Source organism: Hyperoodon ampullatus (assembly GCF_949752795.1).
Source record: "Hyperoodon ampullatus genome assembly, chromosome: 20".
Classification (NCBI taxonomy): domain Eukaryota; kingdom Metazoa; phylum Chordata; class Mammalia; order Artiodactyla; family Ziphiidae; genus Hyperoodon; species Hyperoodon ampullatus.
Genome location: NC_136933.1, coordinates 4,705,187 through 4,724,759, shown reverse-complemented (window position 1 = coordinate 4,724,759; position 19,573 = coordinate 4,705,187). Strand labels below are relative to the sequence as shown.

General features: G+C 52.2%; 1 protein-coding gene across 1 annotated transcript; it reads left to right on the top strand.

Annotated features, from left to right (window-relative positions):
- Positions 1–3,341: 3,341 nt before the first annotated feature.
- On the top strand, positions 3,342–18,082 carry GPAT4 (glycerol-3-phosphate acyltransferase 4; the record flags this gene model as incomplete). Its single annotated transcript, XM_079726553.1, has 11 exons — positions 3,342–3,506; positions 7,024–7,093; positions 7,248–7,548; positions 8,317–8,391; positions 9,189–9,278; positions 9,455–9,548; positions 10,057–10,172; positions 11,153–11,208; positions 11,727–11,812; positions 14,702–14,910; positions 17,430–18,082. 11 exons carry the CDS (start codon positions 3,342–3,344, stop codon positions 17,536–17,538), a joined length of 1,371 nt encoding a protein of 456 aa, XP_079582679.1. The 3' UTR covers positions 17,539–18,082.
- Between the last annotated feature and the right edge of the window lie 1,491 nt (positions 18,083–19,573).

Genomic DNA, 19,573 nt, shown 5'->3' with positions numbered 1-19,573 from the left:
AGGGCCTGGTGGTTAAAGAGCGGGGCTGTGAGACAGGCGCACTTGTCCAAATCCCTCCTGTGCCGTTTGTAGCTGTGTGACTCCGGTGACCTTGTCCTCTAAGCCTCTGCCCCCTCACCTCTCCTAGAGGTGATGGTAACTCCCCTGTGGGGCTGTCGTAGGCATTCAGTGAGGCCGGCGTGTGCACAGTGCTTGTTGTATCCGCTCAGCGTCCGTGCTGTGAGCGGTCAGTAAACGTTAGCAGTGATAACGGTCACGTGAAAGTGGAAGAAGTGGAGGTTCCCTGCCACTGAAACGCTGTCTTTTTAATTGAATTGCTAGGGGTGTGGGATGTCATGGGAGCAGTTAGGAGTCAGAGAACGGGATCCGTGTCTCCCTCGCTTAGTTTCCTAACTGGTAAAATGGAAAGAATACATACCGACAGGTTGTGAGATAACATGAGAAAGGGCTTTGAGTTCTGAACAGCACTGGACAGAACTCAGGGTGAAGTCAGGCACCTGTTCATTCGTCCCATTTCTTGAACTTCTAGAAGTATTGGAACCGAGCCAGAAGGTGATTGGCATGAGGCCAAAATGTTGGCCAGAGAGACGTGACAGGATGCTCCCAAGTTCAGAACTTGGAGTGGTAACTTGTGGTTAAGAATGAGTACTATAAAATTGAAATAGTGAAATATTAAAAAATAAGTGGCTGTATTAAGTCAAAGAAGCCAAGAAGGCTGCCTACTCTGTGATTCCAACCATATGACATTCTGGGAAAAGCCAAACTATGGAGACAGTGAAAAGACCAGTGATTGCCAGGGGTTGGGGGTAGGTAGGGATGAATAATCTGAGCACAGAGGATTTTTAGAGCAGTGAAAATATTCCGTGTGGTACCTTAGTGGTGGATACATGTCATTATACATTTGTCGAAACCCATAGAATGTACAACACCAAGTGTGACCCCCAATGTAAATAGTCTTAAAGAAAAAAAAAAAAGAGTGGCCAGAAAGGCTGGAGGAGTTAATCTATGTAGAAAATATGACAATATCTTGTAATACTAAAACTGTATTTCCTAAGTCAGAAGCGAAAGACAAATACTGTGTATTCTCACATAAATGTGGAATCCAGAAAATATGAACTTGTAGAAACAGAGAAAAGAATGGTGGTTACCCGGGATCAAGGGGTAGGAGAAGTTGGGAAATGTTGAGCAAAGGGTAGAGACTTCCCGTTATAAAATGAATAAGTCCTGGGGATCTAATGTACAGTGTGGTGATTATAGTTAACAATACTGTGTTAGATACTTGAAAGTTGCTGAGAGGGTAGATCTTAGATGTTCCCACCACACACACAAAAAAGGTAAATATTTGGCTAATACTCTGTGGGTGTCACGTTGCGATATGCAGGTGTGCAATATGTAGGTGTATCAATCGTGCTTTGTACTCTGCAGACGTGCTCAGTGTTATCTGTCAGTTAAATGTCAGTAAATCTGTGGGGAAATGAATAAAAACAAGAGTTACTATTTTTTTAAAACCTAGATTTCCTTTTCCCCTGCACTTCCATTTCTAGGAATTGACCCTGCAAATACGTTTGCATGTGCATTTTGTATGCTAAATCATGTAGGCACATTCATTACATTATTTATAACAAAAAAAGGGTAGAGACATTGGTGTCCAACCTCAGGAAAGCAGTTAACCAAATCAGGGAACATTCTTACGGTTGAGAATTGTGCACCTGCAAAGAGTAAGGGAGCTCCGTGTGCACTGCGGGGACACTATCCCAAGACATGTTGAGCCACAAGACAAAACAAAAAGCAGTGTTCGTGGTGTGCCGTCATGACTGTTGCCTGGGTGCGAGGTGGGCCGGAGTGATTTCCTCGTGTGTGCGTAGAACATCTCAGGAAGAATACGAAGCTGGTGATGCGGTTGCATCTGTGGACAAGAACTCTGGGCAGTGGGGGACAGGTAGGAGGCACGTGTACTCCGCCGAGTATACCCTCCTTGTCTTTTGAGATGCGTCTTATGTCCGTGTATTTTCTTTTTCTTCTGTTTGAAGTCTAAGGTATTGATTTTTTTTTTTAATTGAAGTATAGTTGATGTACAATGTTGGGTTGGTTTCTGCTGTGCAGCCGAGTGACTCAGTTATACGTGCACATTCTTTTTCGTATTCTTTTCCACTATGGTTTATCCCAGGACATTGAATATAGTTCCCTGTGCTCTACAGCAGGACCTTGTAGTCCGTCCAGTCTATACGTAATAGTTTGCCTCTACTAACCCCAAATATGCATACATTTTCTATTAGAAAAGTTTGAGCGGCCACAGGTCGTCGTTTCATCGGGGTTGAAAACTATGAAACATCTGTGGTTCTCCTCCACACGCGCGTCTGCCGCCTGCTGCTCTGCGCAGTCCCTTTGACCTTGATGTTGTGAGAGCGGCACGGGCTGTAGGCTGACCCTAAAACGCGCCGGGCCCCAGCCCAGAGCACCGTGATGTCTCTCCCCTCGGCTTGTGTTTGTGTGACGGATGGTGTTTCTGTTTCCACCTCCAGCTTCAGCAGCATGTGAGAAACTTCTTGCCAAGGACCCGGGTCACCGCTGAGAAGGGGGCCTTAGGGAGAAAAGTATCCAGAGGAAACCAGCGCCAGACGCGTCTGGAATTCCACGCACCGCAGGCGGCATGAGGCGTGCCGCGCCAGCACCTGCGGCCTCCTGGCGCGGCCTTTAGCTCTCCAGAGAGGAGGGTCCTGGGAGCAGTGCGCCCGGAGCCTCTCCAGGGGAAGCACGGGGCCAGGTGTGAACGCTCTACGATGGACGCAATTTTCAGCCTATGAAGGAGCTTTAAGGAAAACAGTTATTTAATTTCCACATATTCATGTTCGCTAGCCTTCTGTGGGAGGTGCCAGCAGTCACCCCCCTCCACTGGAGTTGTCAGCATTTTTCTGGCACCAAGTTGAGCTCTTCTTGGTACTTCTGGCAATGACACGTCCTCAGGAGAGATTTATCTGCTAAATGCTCTTGGACGGGAGAAAAAGTAAAACTTCTGGAAGCAGCGCGAGAAGAGCAGAGCCCGGATGGCGCCCTCGCCGCTCACTCGCCCAGACTCTCTGCCTGGCCTCGGATGCTGGCACTGAAGGCGGAGCCTGCCCCGTCCACCCCTGCAGCCCGTCTCTTCTGGGGAGGGCTGGCCGCCTCGGGGGCCCCCTTCTGCTCTCATCCTGCTCCCAGGCTCTCTGTTCCGGCCGTCGAGTGACGTGAACTTGGGAATGGAGTCGGTGCCCCTCCCCAGGCCGGTGCTGGCGGAGAGGACCATCTGAGGCTGAGCTTTGTTCGCGGGGAGGAGGGCGCTGGCCTGGCCTGCATCCTCCACCATGTTCCTGTTGCTGCCTTTTGACAGCCTGATTGTCAACCTCCTGGGCATCTCCCTGACCGTCCTCTTCACCCTCGTGCTGGTTTTCATCATAGTCCCCGCCATTTTCGGAGTCTCCTTTGGTATCCGAAAGCTCTACATGAAAACTTTGTTAAAGATCTTTGCGGTGAGTGTGCTGTTTACAAACGGTTGCTTCACAGAGGAGGGAAGAAGTGCCATTAGCAAAAAGAGTTATTCTTGTCTGGTTGATTGTGAACTCGCTGCTGGATGTGGAGAGAGTTGGGAGAATGGGAAGGAAGTGGCATTTTGAGTAGAAAGAATAACTAAACGTGAGCTTGTGAAAGCCTTCAGCCGTCTTTCTTTTGAGCTAAGGGACTTGTGTGTTTGGTCTGTCTGAGCAAAGGCACCTATTCCATGACCCCACACCTGGCCTGTTTATTTCCAACGGAGGGACTTAGAATTAAAGAAAAAATCACTGCCGGACAGTGATGTAACAGATATTGCAACTCAAAGCTGCTGCTGGCATATTCCCTGACTGATGAGTATGGGAGAGTCTTTTCTCTCTTTCAAATGTTTATCTTAAATATGTTCTTGCACTTCAGACAAAAAGAAGTAACAGAAAAGGGCATCTGATGAATTTTTCTATTTTCTGAAAGAGGAGGAGAAGAGTGTATTTCTTAACATATGTCAGAACTTAAGTCATGATACCGCTGAACAGAACTAGTCACAGTGGGAAGGAAATGAGTGAGAAGTAATATTTCCTGGAAGTTGATGTCTGCCACAAGCCTTTTAACTTATCTCTTCAGAGATGTGGTGATTTATTAGCAGGATCTGTTTTCAGTAGTCACCGCATCTTCAGGTTCATCTTTTCCACGGCTGAGACCATACTAGGAAACACAATGCAGTTATATTTGTTCAGATAGTATCTTACGGTTCAGAATAGTCTCACTCGTTTTCCTTTGGTTCCCTGTAATTCTGCAGTGGCCCAGGGTATCTGTCAGTGATAGACTTAACCAGTGAAGAAATAGTGACTCTGGAAGATGAAGTGAGCTGTATGAAATGCTACATTACAGCAGGAAATATGTTTAGGTATATTACTGAATCTTGAGTTTTGGTATTTTATATAAGAATATGACTTTTTTTCACATTAAAAAACTTGAGCTGAAGCTGACAGAACGTAAAGGTAACCATTTAAAGGGAACGGTTCGCCGGCACTTGCGGTCGTCGCAGTATTGCACGGTCACCACCTCTGTGTGGCCCCACAGCACTCTCACCTCTCCGGAAGGAGGGCCCATACTCATTAAGCACTTGCCTTCCCCTGGCTCTGACAACCGTGAACCTGTGTTCTGTCTCTGGCTTGACCTATTCTGGATATTTCATTTTCATGGAATTATATAAAGTGTGCTCTTTTGTGACTGGCTCCTTTCACGTAGCATAACTTTGGAACATGTTTCAGTACTTTCGTTTTTATGGCCGAGTAATCTTCCACTGTGTGTCTGTACCATAATCCGCTTATCCATTCATCCGTTGACGGGCCGTTTTCTCCTTCCGGCTGCTGTCCGTAATGCTGCTGTGGTGCGCTTGTACTTACTTAAGTACTTACGTTCAACAGTAAGATTTCTGAGCCCTACCTATGGTCTCTGGGGTTGTCTTGCTACTCAGAGAGTGCTCTGAGACCAGCAGCTGAGTGTCACCCAAGACTGGTTAGAAATGCAGGCCCCGGGCCCCCTCCAGACCCACTGAATTAGGATCAGCATTCCAGCGAGCCCCAGGTGCACAGTAAAGTTTGAGAAGTAGTAATCTCGTCAGTCTTTAGTGTTTGTTTTAATTAATCAGGAAATGTAATTTTCTTCAACTTCAGTCCCCGAAAATCTTCAGTAGAACCCAGGGTTCCTGTGAACCACGTAACTACCCGTGCCCGTTTGCCACTGAAAAATGTACATCAGTGTAGAGGGAGTAGAAATAAACTTCTAGGAGACAACAGTGGCTTTTAACTGGCACCTTTCCAGTTAAAACAGAAACCACAGCCTTCCTGCACATTCCGTCATGAGGCAGCCCCCACAGACATTGAGTCCTAGTGCTCCAGCAGCCTGAAGGCAGGTGCTACCTGCCCGTTAAAATCAGATCCAAGTATCAGAACTGTCAGCACAGAACCAAGCTTCTCTGGCTCTGAGCTTTGCAGCTCCAGTGCAGAGTCCTGGCCAGAATGGACAGCCCTCAGCTCTGGTGTGCCGGGCTTGTTGTAAGCTCTCTCGCCCCTTAGCCATCTCTTCCCTCGATGACATTCCCAGATGGAATTCATCTTCCTCCATTGTAGGAGCTAGGTTTACATTTTCTTCTAGAAGGAGATCATCTGTGCCAGAAGCCATCAAGGGTTAACTACCTGAAATGGGCCGTGTGAGTTTTCCTGCCTTAGACCTTTAACTGGGTGACTCTGTAAACTCTGTTTTCTCTAGACAGTGGTGTTGGAAGACATTTCCAGATGAGGTCAGACGGCTGCTTAAGCTCGTGTCCTGCTTCCGGCCCTGCTGCCTTGCTAACACTTCAGGCTCTGCCGGCAGAATCTCACCAGAGGCTTTGTGCCACGTGGATTCTGCTGCGTCATGGAATGACGGGGTTCTTTTCTACCTTGCAGAGCTGTGGAAACAGAAGTTTGAAAACACACCTTTTAAAATGTCCGTTCTGTTTCCTTGACTCACTGCCGTCATGACTTTCTGTTCTGCGGCACCACGTTGCAGGAGGTGGACGGGAGCTCGTGTGTCCGCCTCTCGGCATTTGAGAGCAGGAGCGACCCAGCCTCTGGCGCTCTTCAGACAGCTAAAAGGATTTTAATGAAGGAAGGGAGGACCTAGGAAGAGCCTCACGTTCCTGGAGCCCATATGATTTCAGTGGTGCTGAGGACGATTCGGGGTGTCACGTATGGTCTCATTGGATCCTCGTGAAGTAGGAGGTTGAAGGACCATCATCCTGTTTTGTGGATAGAAAAGACTAGCATCCAGAGTGTTGGAATGAGTTGCTTAAGGGACACAGCATAACTGTCAAACTTGGGACTTAGTTTTGTTTTTGTTTTTTTTATCTCCAAATAGTGTTTTTTAACACCATTTTTTTAAAATTTAATTTTATTTTAAACACTAAGCTACTCTCAGGCTTTCTGTGTCAAGTGTGTGGGGTCTCCTGTTAAAGGTTACTCAGAGGGTGAATGGGCAGTCCAGACATAAATAGTATTTAAATCCTTTATCGACTCGAAAACTAAAATTGTTGCTTTCTTGGAATAATTTGGGAGGCAGGCAGCACCGGGTGGCGGGCAGTAGCTTAAAGGGTGCTTGGTTTTGCTGTTGGTGAAGCGCTGCTGTTTGGCAGAAACGAAGGAACCCATGAGGTCCGTGGACTGTCGGCTCGTGAGCTCCTTAAGGACCCAGGAGGCCGTGAGAAGCGAGGCCCGAGCAGCTCACCCCGGCTCCTGGCTCCCAGCTCGTGACCGCCGGGGACGTGGCTTTCAGTCCAGGGTATCTGGGACGGGTGTGCTCTAGGAAGAGAGGCTCCGAGTTTCCTTCCAGAACCACTGCCCTCTCGGCCGCAGCCTGCTCCCGGGGCACCGGGCTTGAGGCTGTCACGGAACGGAAGTGGAGGTGCCCCCGAGCGAGAAAGGGGCTCATCGCGGTGTGTGGCTGTTCCCTCCGCAGTGGGCGACCTTGAGGATGGAGCGAGGCGCCAAGGAGAAGAACCACCAGCTCTACAAGCCCTACACCAACGGTAAGACGGGGTCTCCGTCCGCCTGCCCAGCGGCCCCCTGGAGCTGCGTTCCCGCGCGCCTTCGCCCCGCTCCCCCTCGTCGCTGGTGAGCACCCTGAGCATTCCCAGCGTGCTTTCTCCCAGCGGGCCGCTTGACCGGGCTGTTCTCTTGCAGGAATCATTGCAAAAGATCTCACGTCACTGGAAGAAGAGATCAAAGAAATTCGCCGGAGTGGTAGCAGTAAGGCTCTGGACAACACCCTCGAGTTTGAGCTCTCTGACATCTTCTACTTCTGCCGGAAAGGGGTGGAGACCATTATGGACGACGAGGTGACAAAGAGGTTCTCGGCAGAGGAGTTGGAGTCCTGGAACTTGCTGAGCCGGACCAATTATAACTTCCAGTACATCAGCCTGAGGCTCACCGTGCTCTGGGGCTTAGGAGTGCTGATCCGGTACTGCTTCCTCTTGCCCCTCAGGTGAGGCAGGGCCTAGCCCGGCGCCTGATCTGCCTGCCCGTGCCCCCGGCCCCTCCGCTTTGCTCTCCCGCCGTAGAGAGGAGGACAGGACCGTTCTGTCACCGGCCAGGCCATCCGGCTCTCGGAAGGCTGCACCGGGGCTTGTCCTTTAAGGGCCCTCGGATTGTCTGCGTATCAGACGTAGCTGGGTTTCTCAAAGACAACTTGCTTGTCTGGACTGACTAAACACAGGGACGGGGAACACGATGTTCTTCCTGGCCACCCCTCCCCGGGCCTGGCTGATTCTGTTCCTGCAGCTTCCTCTCCAGGACAGAGGCAGTATTGATCTCCCAGTGTTCCTGTACCACGTGCTATTCTGAGTATGCCGGCTGCTGGTACCTTCGGGCCCTATTTCCTATAGCTTCACAGCGAAGCTGGGCTTCTGCCAGGGTTTTAAGCCAAAGGGAAGGGTAAGACCACAGGGCAGCAGGTGCCTGAGGGGGCGGCGCAGCCATCAGTAGACCGTCCAGTTATTCTGGCTGCTGCCAGTGCCTGCGGAGAGGGTGTCGGCTGAACGCCAAATCCATGGTGTCCTGCCACTCTGGAAGCAGGACGCCCTCTGGTTCTGTTAGGCCTGCCCGCGTTTCTAGGGACCCAGACTCCTGTCTGCGTCCAGGTGATCAGATCTTGCAGGGGGTTTTTGTGACGCCCAGTTCCATTTTCACACGTCCAGTTCTGTACTCGGGGCACAGATTTTCCGCTGTGTTGTAACTTGTCTTCTCGTTACAGGATCGCTCTTGCTTTCACGGGGATTAGCCTCCTGGTGGTGGGCACAACGGTGGTGGGATACCTGCCGAACGGGAGGTGAGCAGAGCGCGGGCATCCGAGTCCACAGGTACTGGGGGCGGCTTCCATCCTGAAGGCCAGGCCACTTCTTTGGGCGTAGCCCAAACCACAGACTCTTAGAGGGAGAAAGTAACCCAACGACAACAATGACATAGGCAGGAAAGTTTTTTTCCAACTGATCTTGATCTGTGACTTTGTTCGTTTTGCCCTCCAGCCCTCACACTCTTCCCATTTTAAAGACAAAAGGGAGAAACCACAAGCCCTAGTGTCCAGGGCTAGCAGGTTTTATAGCATGTTGTTGAATTTTGAGCATTCTACTATGTTGATGAATTGGTAAGAGGATAAGACGTGTAGGTAGGGCCTTTTGGTTTGTTTGCTTTTTTTTTTTTTTTTTTTTTTAATAAGAGAAACTGGCTCCTTCTGGGAAGTTATGGGGCTGGCAAACCTCTCTTTTCCCTGGGCTGGTGGGGAGGTTTGACTCTCTGGCCTTTGCCCTGCCTCTGGGTATTGACCAGCAAGAAGGAAAGGAATCTGGGAGACTCAGGTGTGCTGGAAATTCTAGGGCTGTGAATTCTAAGCCCATTACCTTATGTGAATTTGAGTAGCCCTCATCATTTCTTTCTTTCTTTCTTTCTTTATCTGTAGACAGAAAGATGCTAATACAGAGTTTTACCATAGACACTAATATTTGTAGAAGTACTTGGCAGTCATAAAGGCCACAGGCAGTGATGGTTAGATGGTCGGAGTCAGCACCTTCTCCTGTCTTCCTATATGTGTGAAAAATAAAAACAGAAATCTCTGTCCTGTTGTCGCAGGTTTAAGGAGTTCCTGAGTAAGCACGTTCACCTCATGTGCTATCGCATCTGCGTACGGGCCCTGACGGCCATCATCACCTACCACGACAGGTGAGGGGGCTCGGGATGGGATCGAGGGGTGCGCTGGCGTAACACGAGGGGCCGGCAGCCGGCCCGCGGGCCCTCAGAGCGTCGTTAGAGCCGAGGACGCTGCCGAGGCCAGGCGTGAGTTCCAGATGGATTGTTTCACACTGATTTTTGTTGCTTTGCCTACAATTTAAACGCAGGAAGAACCGGCCTAGAAACGGCGGCATCTGCGTGGCCAATCACACGTCTCCCATTGACGTCATCATTTTGGCCAGCGATGGCTATTACGCCATGGTAAGGCCTCTCTCTGTTGCTCCTTTAGGCTGGTCGGGGCTGGGAGCTCTTTCTTAAGGGTGTCAACAGGTAAGCACGTTTTTATACACGGGCCTGACCTGGGTTGTTGCCTTTGTTTCTGTGGCCTTGGGGACTCCTTGGGACCTGGATGTTGTGAGCAGAGTGAGCAGCGTGGGGAGGGGTGAAGGTGGGGGGCGGGATTTGAAGGCACTGGGCTCGGGGGCTTTGGATAATCGGCCCAGGGAGGGCGTTTGGACACAGGTGTGCTCCGCTTCACGGTTCGTTTTAGGGTTTTCAGCTGTGTTTTTATCAATAGTTACACATCTCTGATATCACTGATCAGAAGGAGAATTTCAATTCAGAGAGTCTAATGGTGGTTTCTGAACAGTGAGAGCCTGTGGTTACTGATAAAGCGTTACGGGGTGAGAGGTTGGGGTCCGTGTCTCGGGGGACCTGGGGGCTTGCGTGAGGATGGCTTCGCTGCCCTTACTCCTTTGTCTGAGAGCAGGTGGGTCAGGTGCACGGCGGCCTCATGGGCGTCATCCAGAGAGCCATGGTGAAGGCCTGCCCCCACGTCTGGTTCGAGCGCTCAGAAGTGAAGGATCGCCACCTGGTGGCTAAAAGGTAAACAAGTGACACACGGTCTGCGCTTAGGGGAAGCTGTGCCTCTACAGCCTTCTCCACTGAGCCCCAGCTGCTTTCATAGTAGTGTTTTTCTGAAACATGGAGTATAAAAAGTATCAAAACCCTAGTGTTATTACTAACCCAAGGTAGTAATGTTTGTAACCTTTTTTATTCCTTGTACCCACTGTAATGAATACTGTGTGAACTTTTAATGCGATTTGATTTTTTTTTTTAATATTTATTTGGTTGTGCTGGGTCTTAGTTGCGGCTTGCCGGCTCCTTAGTTGCAGCACATGGGCTCCTTCGTTGCGGCAGGTGGGCTCCTTAGTTGCGGCTCGCCAGCTCCTTAGTCGTGGCATGCAAACTCTTAGTTGTGGCATGCATGTGGGACCTAGGGAAATCTCAAAATGAATTCACTGTCACAAATGAAAACACACTTAAGGCAACAGAACAGAGTGCAGCTCTGTTTTCAAGGAAAAAAAAAAAAGTAAACGTGGTGCAAGTGATGGCGAGAGCTTTGCCGTTAATTGAGAGGAAGTGGGTCTCGGTAGAAGCCGGAACCCACTACCCAGGAATGGTGGGTCGTCCCTGAATTCCCTGCACTGTGTCTCAGGGGGGCTGCGGGTCCCACCCAGCATGGCTGTAGGAAGTCGGGGGTGAGCGTTTCTCGAGGCTGCTCTTTGCCGGACTCTGTGGAGGGTAAGCCCTTTAGACAGTCCTAGGTCTGAGACACGGCCCCTGTGCACAGACTCACGTACTTCATTGAACAGCTGTGCACATTAAGTAGTAATCATCCGGTGTTCCCTGTCCTTGGGAGTTTTGTCTATTAGCCCGTGGGTTTATAAAAGAGAGGGTCGTGTTTTTTAACCTGCTTTTATATCACATCCAGCGTCACGTCTAGACAGGGTATTGATAGATGCCTTTGGATGATGATGGACGTGAGGCTGTCTGACTCTTCGTTTTATTTTCCTCTTGTAAAGGCTGACCGAGCACGTGCAGGATAAAAGCAAGCTGCCCATCCTCATCTTCCCGGAGGGTAAGCTTCTGTGTGGGGAGGCCGTGCAGGAGTGTGAGTCCAGTGTTGTGTTGGAGCCCAGGCCCTCACCCTTGTTGGGGGTACCTGTCTTCGCTGAGTAACGTGGGGGCCCTTTAGATTGGTCGTGGGACTGAAAACTCGGAGGATTCAGAATACGGACTAAGAGTGCCGTCGTGTGGCCTTCCCCATTGCGGGAGCCCCTCTGTAGTGTTGCTGACAGGCTCCTTGAGCTTCTTGCAGAGTCCTCCCTGGGCCCTCCCGAGTCGGCCGGGGCCTCTGGCCTCTTACCTGGGCTGCCGTGGGAACCAGGGAAGACGGTCCTATGAGAAGAGAAGAGGAGGCAGCGCAGTAGTCTGTTCATCTGTTGTCAGTGTGCGCTCAGGAGCCGGGGAGAGGACAGGTTTATCCTCTTTGAAGAGCCATTAGAATGATTTTTACTGTACATTTAATCCTTAAACTCCTAATCTCTGGGGTAAAGGACCGAAGGAAATAGCATTTTACTCTCTCCTGCGTTTTAGGAACCTGCATCAACAACACATCTGTGATGATGTTCAAAAAGGGAAGTTTTGAAATTGGAGCCACAGTTTACCCCGTTGCGATCAAGGTACGAGCCCTCCAAGGCCACGTGACCTCCGCCGCCGCTGTGACTGATGCGCAGCGGGGAGCCGGGCCCCCTCTCCGTGGGGCAGCCCACACTGCGGAGCCCCGAGCTTGGTGCATCTCCCCCACTGTTCCTCTTTCTTCCTGAGCCCTGCCGCTCTGGAAGGCAGTCCACCTGAGGGGCTTCCTGCGGGCACGGGGCTGCCCAGCTGGGTCTGTGCCTTTGGTTGGTTAGAGGTGAGGGTGGGTGGATGCAGATGTGTCCTTGCTGCCGGAGGAAGACACAACCCCGCTGCTGTGGCTCCCGTGGCTCGTGTGGCATCCGACAGACCGAAGGCCTCCCGTGAAAGTAAGGGGGCCTTAAACGAACCTGTTAGTGTGCTCCACCTTTTAGGAACTTGAACCTCTGAGAGTCCAGACTTGCTTCGGAAGATGGGAGGCACTCAGCCAGTTTCCCCTTTTCCTCCTCCTCTCTCTCCCCACTCATATCCATCTGATTTTATAAATAGATCCACGTAATTATTTCTAAAAGAATGCTGTTACACTACTTCCTCTAAAAAACACAGCCTTTGTCACTGTGTTTAGAGTATTTAGGTTGGTGTCTCAGATCGGGGTAAGAGTAAGTCAGAGTTGTTGCTAGAATTTAGTCTCCATACTTTTGTGAGAGTCTTTTGTCTGCAAAGGCTTCTGAAGAAATATTCCTCATTGTCACCTGGCAGCACAACTGGGGCACTTGGGGGAGGAGGTGTTCTTCTTGGTTAAGCGAACGCTTTCCAGCCACGCTGCTTTCCCAGGTAGGCCGGGCACCAGGGCAGGGATGGTGAATGAAGAGTGGCTGCACAGTTACAGGTCCCTGGACCAGGGCTGCCCACGGGATTCGTTGAGGATGCTGGGTCTGGAGCAGCAGCAGACGTTCTGTTCGTAGTGTGTGCCGTGGGCGTGGGAACGGGGAGAGATGTTTGCGTCGCGTGCGTGCGTCCCGCAGTTTAATGTCCTGGGAGCCCAGTGCCGCACCCCGCGTGTTTATTAAAAACCGGCAGCTGCACAGAAGCCCTTCCTGCTCACTCCAGAGCATCGGTTCTGTGCAGCTGCATCAGCATCACCTGGTGGGGCTGTGAAAAGGCAGATCATTGGGCTCCTCGCCCGGAGTTTCTGAACTTGGTTTCTGACCCGTCCCTGGGCGCTGCCGACACTGCCGGTCGGGGCCACACAGAGCCTGCTTGCCCTCCGCCAGTTTTGGAACATGGACCCTTGGACAGTGACGCCAGCTCCAGAACACGGGCGTGCAAATTTTCCTTCCACCCACAGGTTTATTTAAGCTCACATGTGATTAAGAACTTCTGCTTCCCAGATACTTTTCTAGTTTTTGTGAAGACGTCATTGGTAACCAAACTTGCATGACCTCAGCGGTTTTAAAGCTCTTGTTACATTTCCACCAAAATTAAGCCATTGTCTGACTTTGAGGAATGTATTGCTGTTTTGAACTTTTGCCTTGTTTTTCTCTCTACGGTGTCTGCCCAGCATGGAATAGAGAATCAGCCCTCAGCTAAGGTTTCTCTCCAGTCATGCTGTGTAAACTGTAACAGCACTTTCTTCCAGTCACACACACTAGCTCCTGTTTAAGACTCGTTCTTCTCCCACATTTCCTCGTGGTGTTATAACATGAGCCCTTTAAGCCTTCTGTAGTTACATCCGGAGTTTTTAGTTCCTATGATTAAGTCTAAATGTCTTCATTTCTGTAGTCAGGTGTGCAATTAGGCAAAATTCTCCAATTTTTATTCTGAGAATCATAAACTTTCAGCTTGAAAGGCCTGGAAAACATCACATAGTTCTAACCCAGCCCCCTCGTCCCCAAGTGTAAGAACCTGCACTCGGGCGTCTTGGCCGGTGTCCCCTCCCAGGGTCTCCACGGAGGGGCGTCCTCCACACTGGTGGCAGCTGGGTCCTGTGAGACCGCTCGTGAAACTGCATCTCCTTTGGTGTTTTCACTCGGGTCCTGGGTCTTTGCTTCGCAGTCACACACTCCATGTGACGGCTTGTCTCTGGGAGCCCTTCAGACGCGCAGTGGCAGCTCAGCCCTGACCCTTTTCAGGCTTTCTCCTCAGGGACCGGTTCCTCTCGCTGCCTTTACTGTAACTTCCTGCGGCAGCGCTCCCTCCCGGCTCGCCTGCACTTGCCCTTCTGTCTGGGGAGAAGGAGGGTTGCAGCTGTGGCCACGTGGCCCACGAAATGCCCCTGAGGCACAGCCCTCGCCTCCCTCGGAGCGGCTGGCAGGTGGCGGTATCCGATGCCCGCCCGCCCGCTGTGGCCACTGCGACTTCCTCGGGGCAGCGCGACCTCTGCACACAGACAGGCAGCTCCGTTAGAAGTGCTGTGACACAAGCAGAGCTTTCTAGTTGTTTTCTCCTTGGTCTGGGCACCAGAAGCGATCTTTGAAAGTCTTTCTCTGGGGAGGTACGTGTCGGTCTTTGTGAGTGTGTGACGTGACAGGAGGGGTTGGCGGAGCAGGTGGGGTGAAACGTTGGGGATTGTTGACTCGGCACGGATCTCTGGAGGACGTGCTCCGCTTCTGTTTGCGGACGCGCTTGAGGACTTGAAGAATAGATGGCAGACACCTGTGAGTGAGACAGGCCCCTGGATCAAAGAGGGAGGACCTTGGAGGAAGGCTGCTGGTCCTCCTCAGTGATCTGCGCTCGGGGGTGGATGTTGCTAGGTGTCACACGTGCCCAGGTGTGGGGTTCCTGCGGAGGTGTCCGCGTAGGGGGCTGGGAGCAGCGTCCCAGTACCGATCCTGCCCCGGGCGTGGCAGGGGGCATTCAACAAAGCTGCCGTTGACACGCACACAGGCTAGAACTCCTGACCTCTCACCGTCCAGCGTTCCCTTGTCTTGCAGTACGATCCCCAGTTCGGTGATGCTTTCTGGAACAGCAGCAAGTACGGGATGGTGACGTACCTGCTGAGGATGATGACCAGCTGGGCCATCGTCTGCAGCGTGTGGTACCTGCCTCCCATGACGAGAGAGACCGAGGAAGATGCCGTCCAGTTCGCAAACAGGGTGAAGTCTGCCATTGCCAGGCAGGGAGGCCTTGTGGACCTGCTGTGGTGAGTCAGAGCCGGGTCTTACCAGCCGAGTCCAGGAGGACGGGAGTTTCTGAAGCAGGTGCTGGAAGGACCCTCCTCTCCCTGGTGTGGAGGACGAGCGCACCGGTCCTGGAGAGTCAGCGGTTTGACTCACTCTCAGGAGCCCAGGGTGTTGGGACGAAGCGGTGGATTCGGCGCCCCTTCCTGGGGACACAGTCCACCTGGGCACCGGGACAGCCCTGTCTCTGCGGGCAGGGACTCCGTGCCAACCCGGAAACCTCAGAGGAGCATTGGGCTCTCTCATCTCGTTTATTTGGCAAATTGGACCATCCTTAGAAAGGCCAGTTTTGGTTTTTTGTAGCTTGTTACCTACTAGAGCCGGAGTTGGCACACTTCTTCTGAAAAGAGTCAGTACGTATTTTAGACTCTGGGCCATGTGGTCTCTGGTGCGACTGCTTGACTCTGCCATTGTAGCGGGAAAGCAGCCAGAGACAGCCCAGGAGCAGGTCCGTGTGCCAGTGAAACTCCACTTACAGACGTAGGCGTTGGGTGGATTCAGCCCGTGGGCCATAGTTTGCAGACCCTTACACTAGGGTATGAGGTAGCTATACTCCAGCTAACAAGTGGTTGATGCGGTTGAACACTGGATCAGGGGGACTAATCCCCCCTCCTGGGACCTTTAAGTTTAAGTGCAGGGGTCAGCTCTGGAGCGCATTTGACTGAGTGGGCGTTTAAACTGACCTGTAACCTTTTTTTTTTTAATTAATTTTTTTATCGGAGTATGGTAGATTTACACTTGTGTTAGTTTCTGCTGTACAGCGAAGTGAATCAGTTATACATATGCGTATGTTTATGTATATACCCTCTTGTATATGTATATACCTCTTCCAGATGCCACTCCCACATAGGTCACCACAGAGCACAGAGTAGAGTTCTCTGTGCTATACAGTGGGTTCTTCGTAGTAGTTATCTTTTTTTTTTTTTTTTTTTTTCTGTACGCGGGCCTCTCACTGTTGTGGCCTCTCCCGTTGCGGAGCACAGGCTCCGGACGCGCAGGCTCAGCGGCCATGGCTCACGGGCCCAGCCGCTCCGCGGCATGTGGGATCCTCCCGGACCGGGGCACGAACCCGTGTCCCCTGCATGGGCAGGCGGACTCTCACCCACTGCGCCGCCAGGGAAGCCCAGTAGTTACCGTTTCTGTATCCGAGTGTGTATGTGTCGACCCCAATCTCCCAATGTATTCCTCCCCACCCCTTTCCCCCTTGGTAACCGTTAAGTTTTCTACATCCGTGACTCAATTTCTGTTTTGTAAATACGTTCATTTGTATCATTTTTTTTTAGATTCCACATATAAGCGATACCATGATATTTGTCTTTCTCTGTCTGACTTATTTCACTCGGTATGGCAATCTCTAGGTCTGCTTGGCCCTTTTTAAAAATGCTGACATTTATTGGGCACCTACTATGTGCCAGACACGGTGCCGCTGCTGCTCTGGTAATCTCGTCTCACCCTCAGAGTAACTCCATGAGTAGGAAAATTGTTACTGCCATTTTTCAGATGAGAAACTGAAACTCGGAGAGGTTAAGTAACCGTCTTTCAAAGCCACAGAATAAGCCCTGGAGTCGCATGTTGAGCTCAGGTCTGACTGGCTTGAATGTTTATCCACTGCCCCAAGCTCCCTGTCGCTGAAGCCCAATGAAGACAAGGGTGGCCGCTTTCTAAAGGAGGCCTTTGCTGGGGACTTTAAAGGATGTGGCAGGTGTCAGGGCTCCCAGGGTAAGACGGGTCCGGTGGTGAGAGCTTCACCAGAGACTTTTCCTACCAGCTCACCTCCACACTGAAAGTGTAAGAGAAAGACTGCGGTGGGCTTGGTTTTGCATCAGTCACTGAAGATGATGATGATTCTAGGGTGCAGGCAAGGCCTTGGGGTGTCAGGTGGGGGGGAGACTTTGAAGAAGCGAATCCACGTTTAGAGGATTTCTTTGGGGCTATTGGAAGAGGTGGGTGGTTAGCCCCAAACTCTGCGTTACTTCCATTCCCTTACGGGACCATCCCCTGAGCGCGAAGAAGTGAGAACTTGTATTTTCCGTTGTGTTCATTTGCATGAATTTGGAGAATCCCGGGATCTGAATTGTACAGATTTTATTTTACGGATCAGTTTTACAGATTCATTATAAGTCTTAGTATTTCTTAAAGCTTGGCTCATCTTCCATAAAGCCAGGGCCTCCTTTGCTTTCTGTAAGGTGAGGATGAATGTTTGAGCAGAAAGAACTTTTAACTCCTTGGCAGGTGTGAGCAATTAGAAAGTACCCTGGATAAGAGGAGTGAGCTCTGACCCCAGGGCAGGGGTGAGAGTTGTAAGGCGGAGAGGGTGGGTCCCGCAGGCCCAGGGCCGTGACGAGGGAGCCGCTGCCACTCTGGCGGGCTTCTCCGGGCGGGAGCGGCGCGGGCAGCCGGTGGGGGGCACGCCTGGCCGGGGCGCAGGGCGGCAGCGGGGCTTCTCTGCTCTTGCATCCAGCCCGTCTCTTTCTCTCGTCAGGGACGGTGGTCTGAAGCGGGAGAAGGTGAAGGACACGTTCAAGGAGGAGCAGCAGAAGCTGTACAGCAAGATGATCGTTGGCAACCACGAGGACCGGAGCCGGTCCTGAGCCCGCGCTGCCCCCGGGCCACCTCCGCCCGGGATGCAGGCGCCGCGGGCCGCCGCGCGCACAGGACTCTTCCGGCTTCTTCGAGTCGCCCGGGCCGCTCCCAGGACGAGCTGCCTTCTTGTTCCTTCTCCGCCGAGTCCGCGGGAGGAGTGCCATTGAAGTCCCCTCCCCACCGTGCCCGTGCGGCCTGAGTGCTGGGCGAGAGCCTGCCATCCGCACTGGGGACCTGGGGTGCGGTCTGTCCCCGAGACCCGGCTGCGGGCGGGGACCTCACTCGGGGCCCCACAGACTCGAGAAGAGAACGTGTGGTCTGCAGGGGCCCTCGGCAGACTGACGGTCCCCGGCCTGGGCCTCTGGCCGCGGGGCCAGGCGGGCACGGGGACCGGTCCTCCCGCTCCGGCCGCACTCTGCCAGCTCGGCCTCGGCTGCCCCGCTGTCCCCTGGGCGGGGGGTGGGGTGGCGACACCTACCTCACCGGGTTGCTGTGGCAGCTCACGCGCTACCACGAGGGGAGGACGGTCAGCTCAGCGTTGCGGGTCCAGGGCCGGGGGTGGGCGGGAGGGGAGCTGGAGCCGCCCACGGGGCTCCGGGTTTGTTTCTGTGAGTAAATAAAATTGTCTTCGATGGTGACTGAATTGCGGGGTCTTTTCCTTCCCGCGCCCTCCCCTGGCTGTGGGCCCGAGCAGCACGCTTCCCAGCAGCAGTCTGGTTCTCTGACTTGAGCCGTCGCAGGGACTTGGCTTCTGGAACAGGGACTAGCGCGGGTGGGAAGAAGGTAAAGCCCTCCTGTTAGGTATTTGCGCAGCTCTGGGTAATTTGGGATTCCCCACCCACGGGTGCCGTGGGATTGGAGGTGTGTGACAGCGGGTGGAGGGCGTGCAAGACGGTCTGGAGGTGAGGACGGGGGAAGCGACGAGAAAATCCCCGGACAGGGCAGCAGCGGGGGCTCTGGGGGTTGGGTGCCCCGTGGGCTTCACGCAGCAGAGGGAAGCCACTGGCCGCCTGTGCCAGCCTGTGGTCACCTGGAGGCAGGTCCGAAGCCAGGCCCCTCCCCCTTACGGCTTCAAGGCTCAGCTGAATTCACATCCCTCAGGGGAGAGCTGCCTCTCCCTCAACTTCTCTGTCTGTCTGTCTGTCCGTCCCTCCCCGCTCCCTGCTCTGGCAGAGCAGTCACCACACCCTTCAGGGTTTTGCAGCGGCCGCGGGGAGGGTCAGCTGTCCAAGCCACCCTCCGGCCTGGACGTGGGGAGGTGGTGGCAGTGAGCCTGGCTCCAGGGGCTTCTGACCTCAGTCTGAGTCTCCACCCAGCTGCCGGCTGCTCCTGTGCCCTGGATAGCCTCTCATTTCCTCCTACCCGGCCCCTGCCAATGGGCGGGAAACTCTGTTTCTCTTTCTATTCCATTTCTCTCAAACTAAAACACTGTTAGGACAGTAAGAACAGCCTCTTACGAACTGTTTTACAAAATGTGCAAGAATAAATAGTGATTTTTATTCTTTTATAGGCAGTACTGTTCAGTGTTTAAAAGCTGTCTGGGGACTTCCCTGGTGACACCGTGGTTAAGAATCCACCTGCCAGTGCAGGGGACACGGGTTCGAGCCCTGGTCTGGGAAGATCCCACATGCCGTGGAGCAACTAAGCCCGTGCGCCACAACTACTGAGCCTGCACTCCAGAGCCTGCGAGCTACAACTACTGAGCCCATGCGCCACAACTACTGAAACCCACGTGCCTAGATCCTGTGCCCCACAACAAGAGAAGCCACCGCAATGAGAAGCCTGCGCACTGCAACGAGGAGTAGCCCCCGCTCGCCGCAACTAGAGAAAGCCCGCGTGCAGCAATGAAGACCCAATGCAGCCAAAAATAAATAAATTTAAAAAAACAAACAAAAACACTATTAAAAAAAAAAGCTATCTGGAATGATCTTTACAAACTGGTCTTAAAGATCAAGTTCCATTTTTAAAAGTTCCCTTTTCTTTCTGCCATTCAGTATGTTTCTTTCATAATTTTCATAGGTACTTTTAAAAAATTTTGGTTTT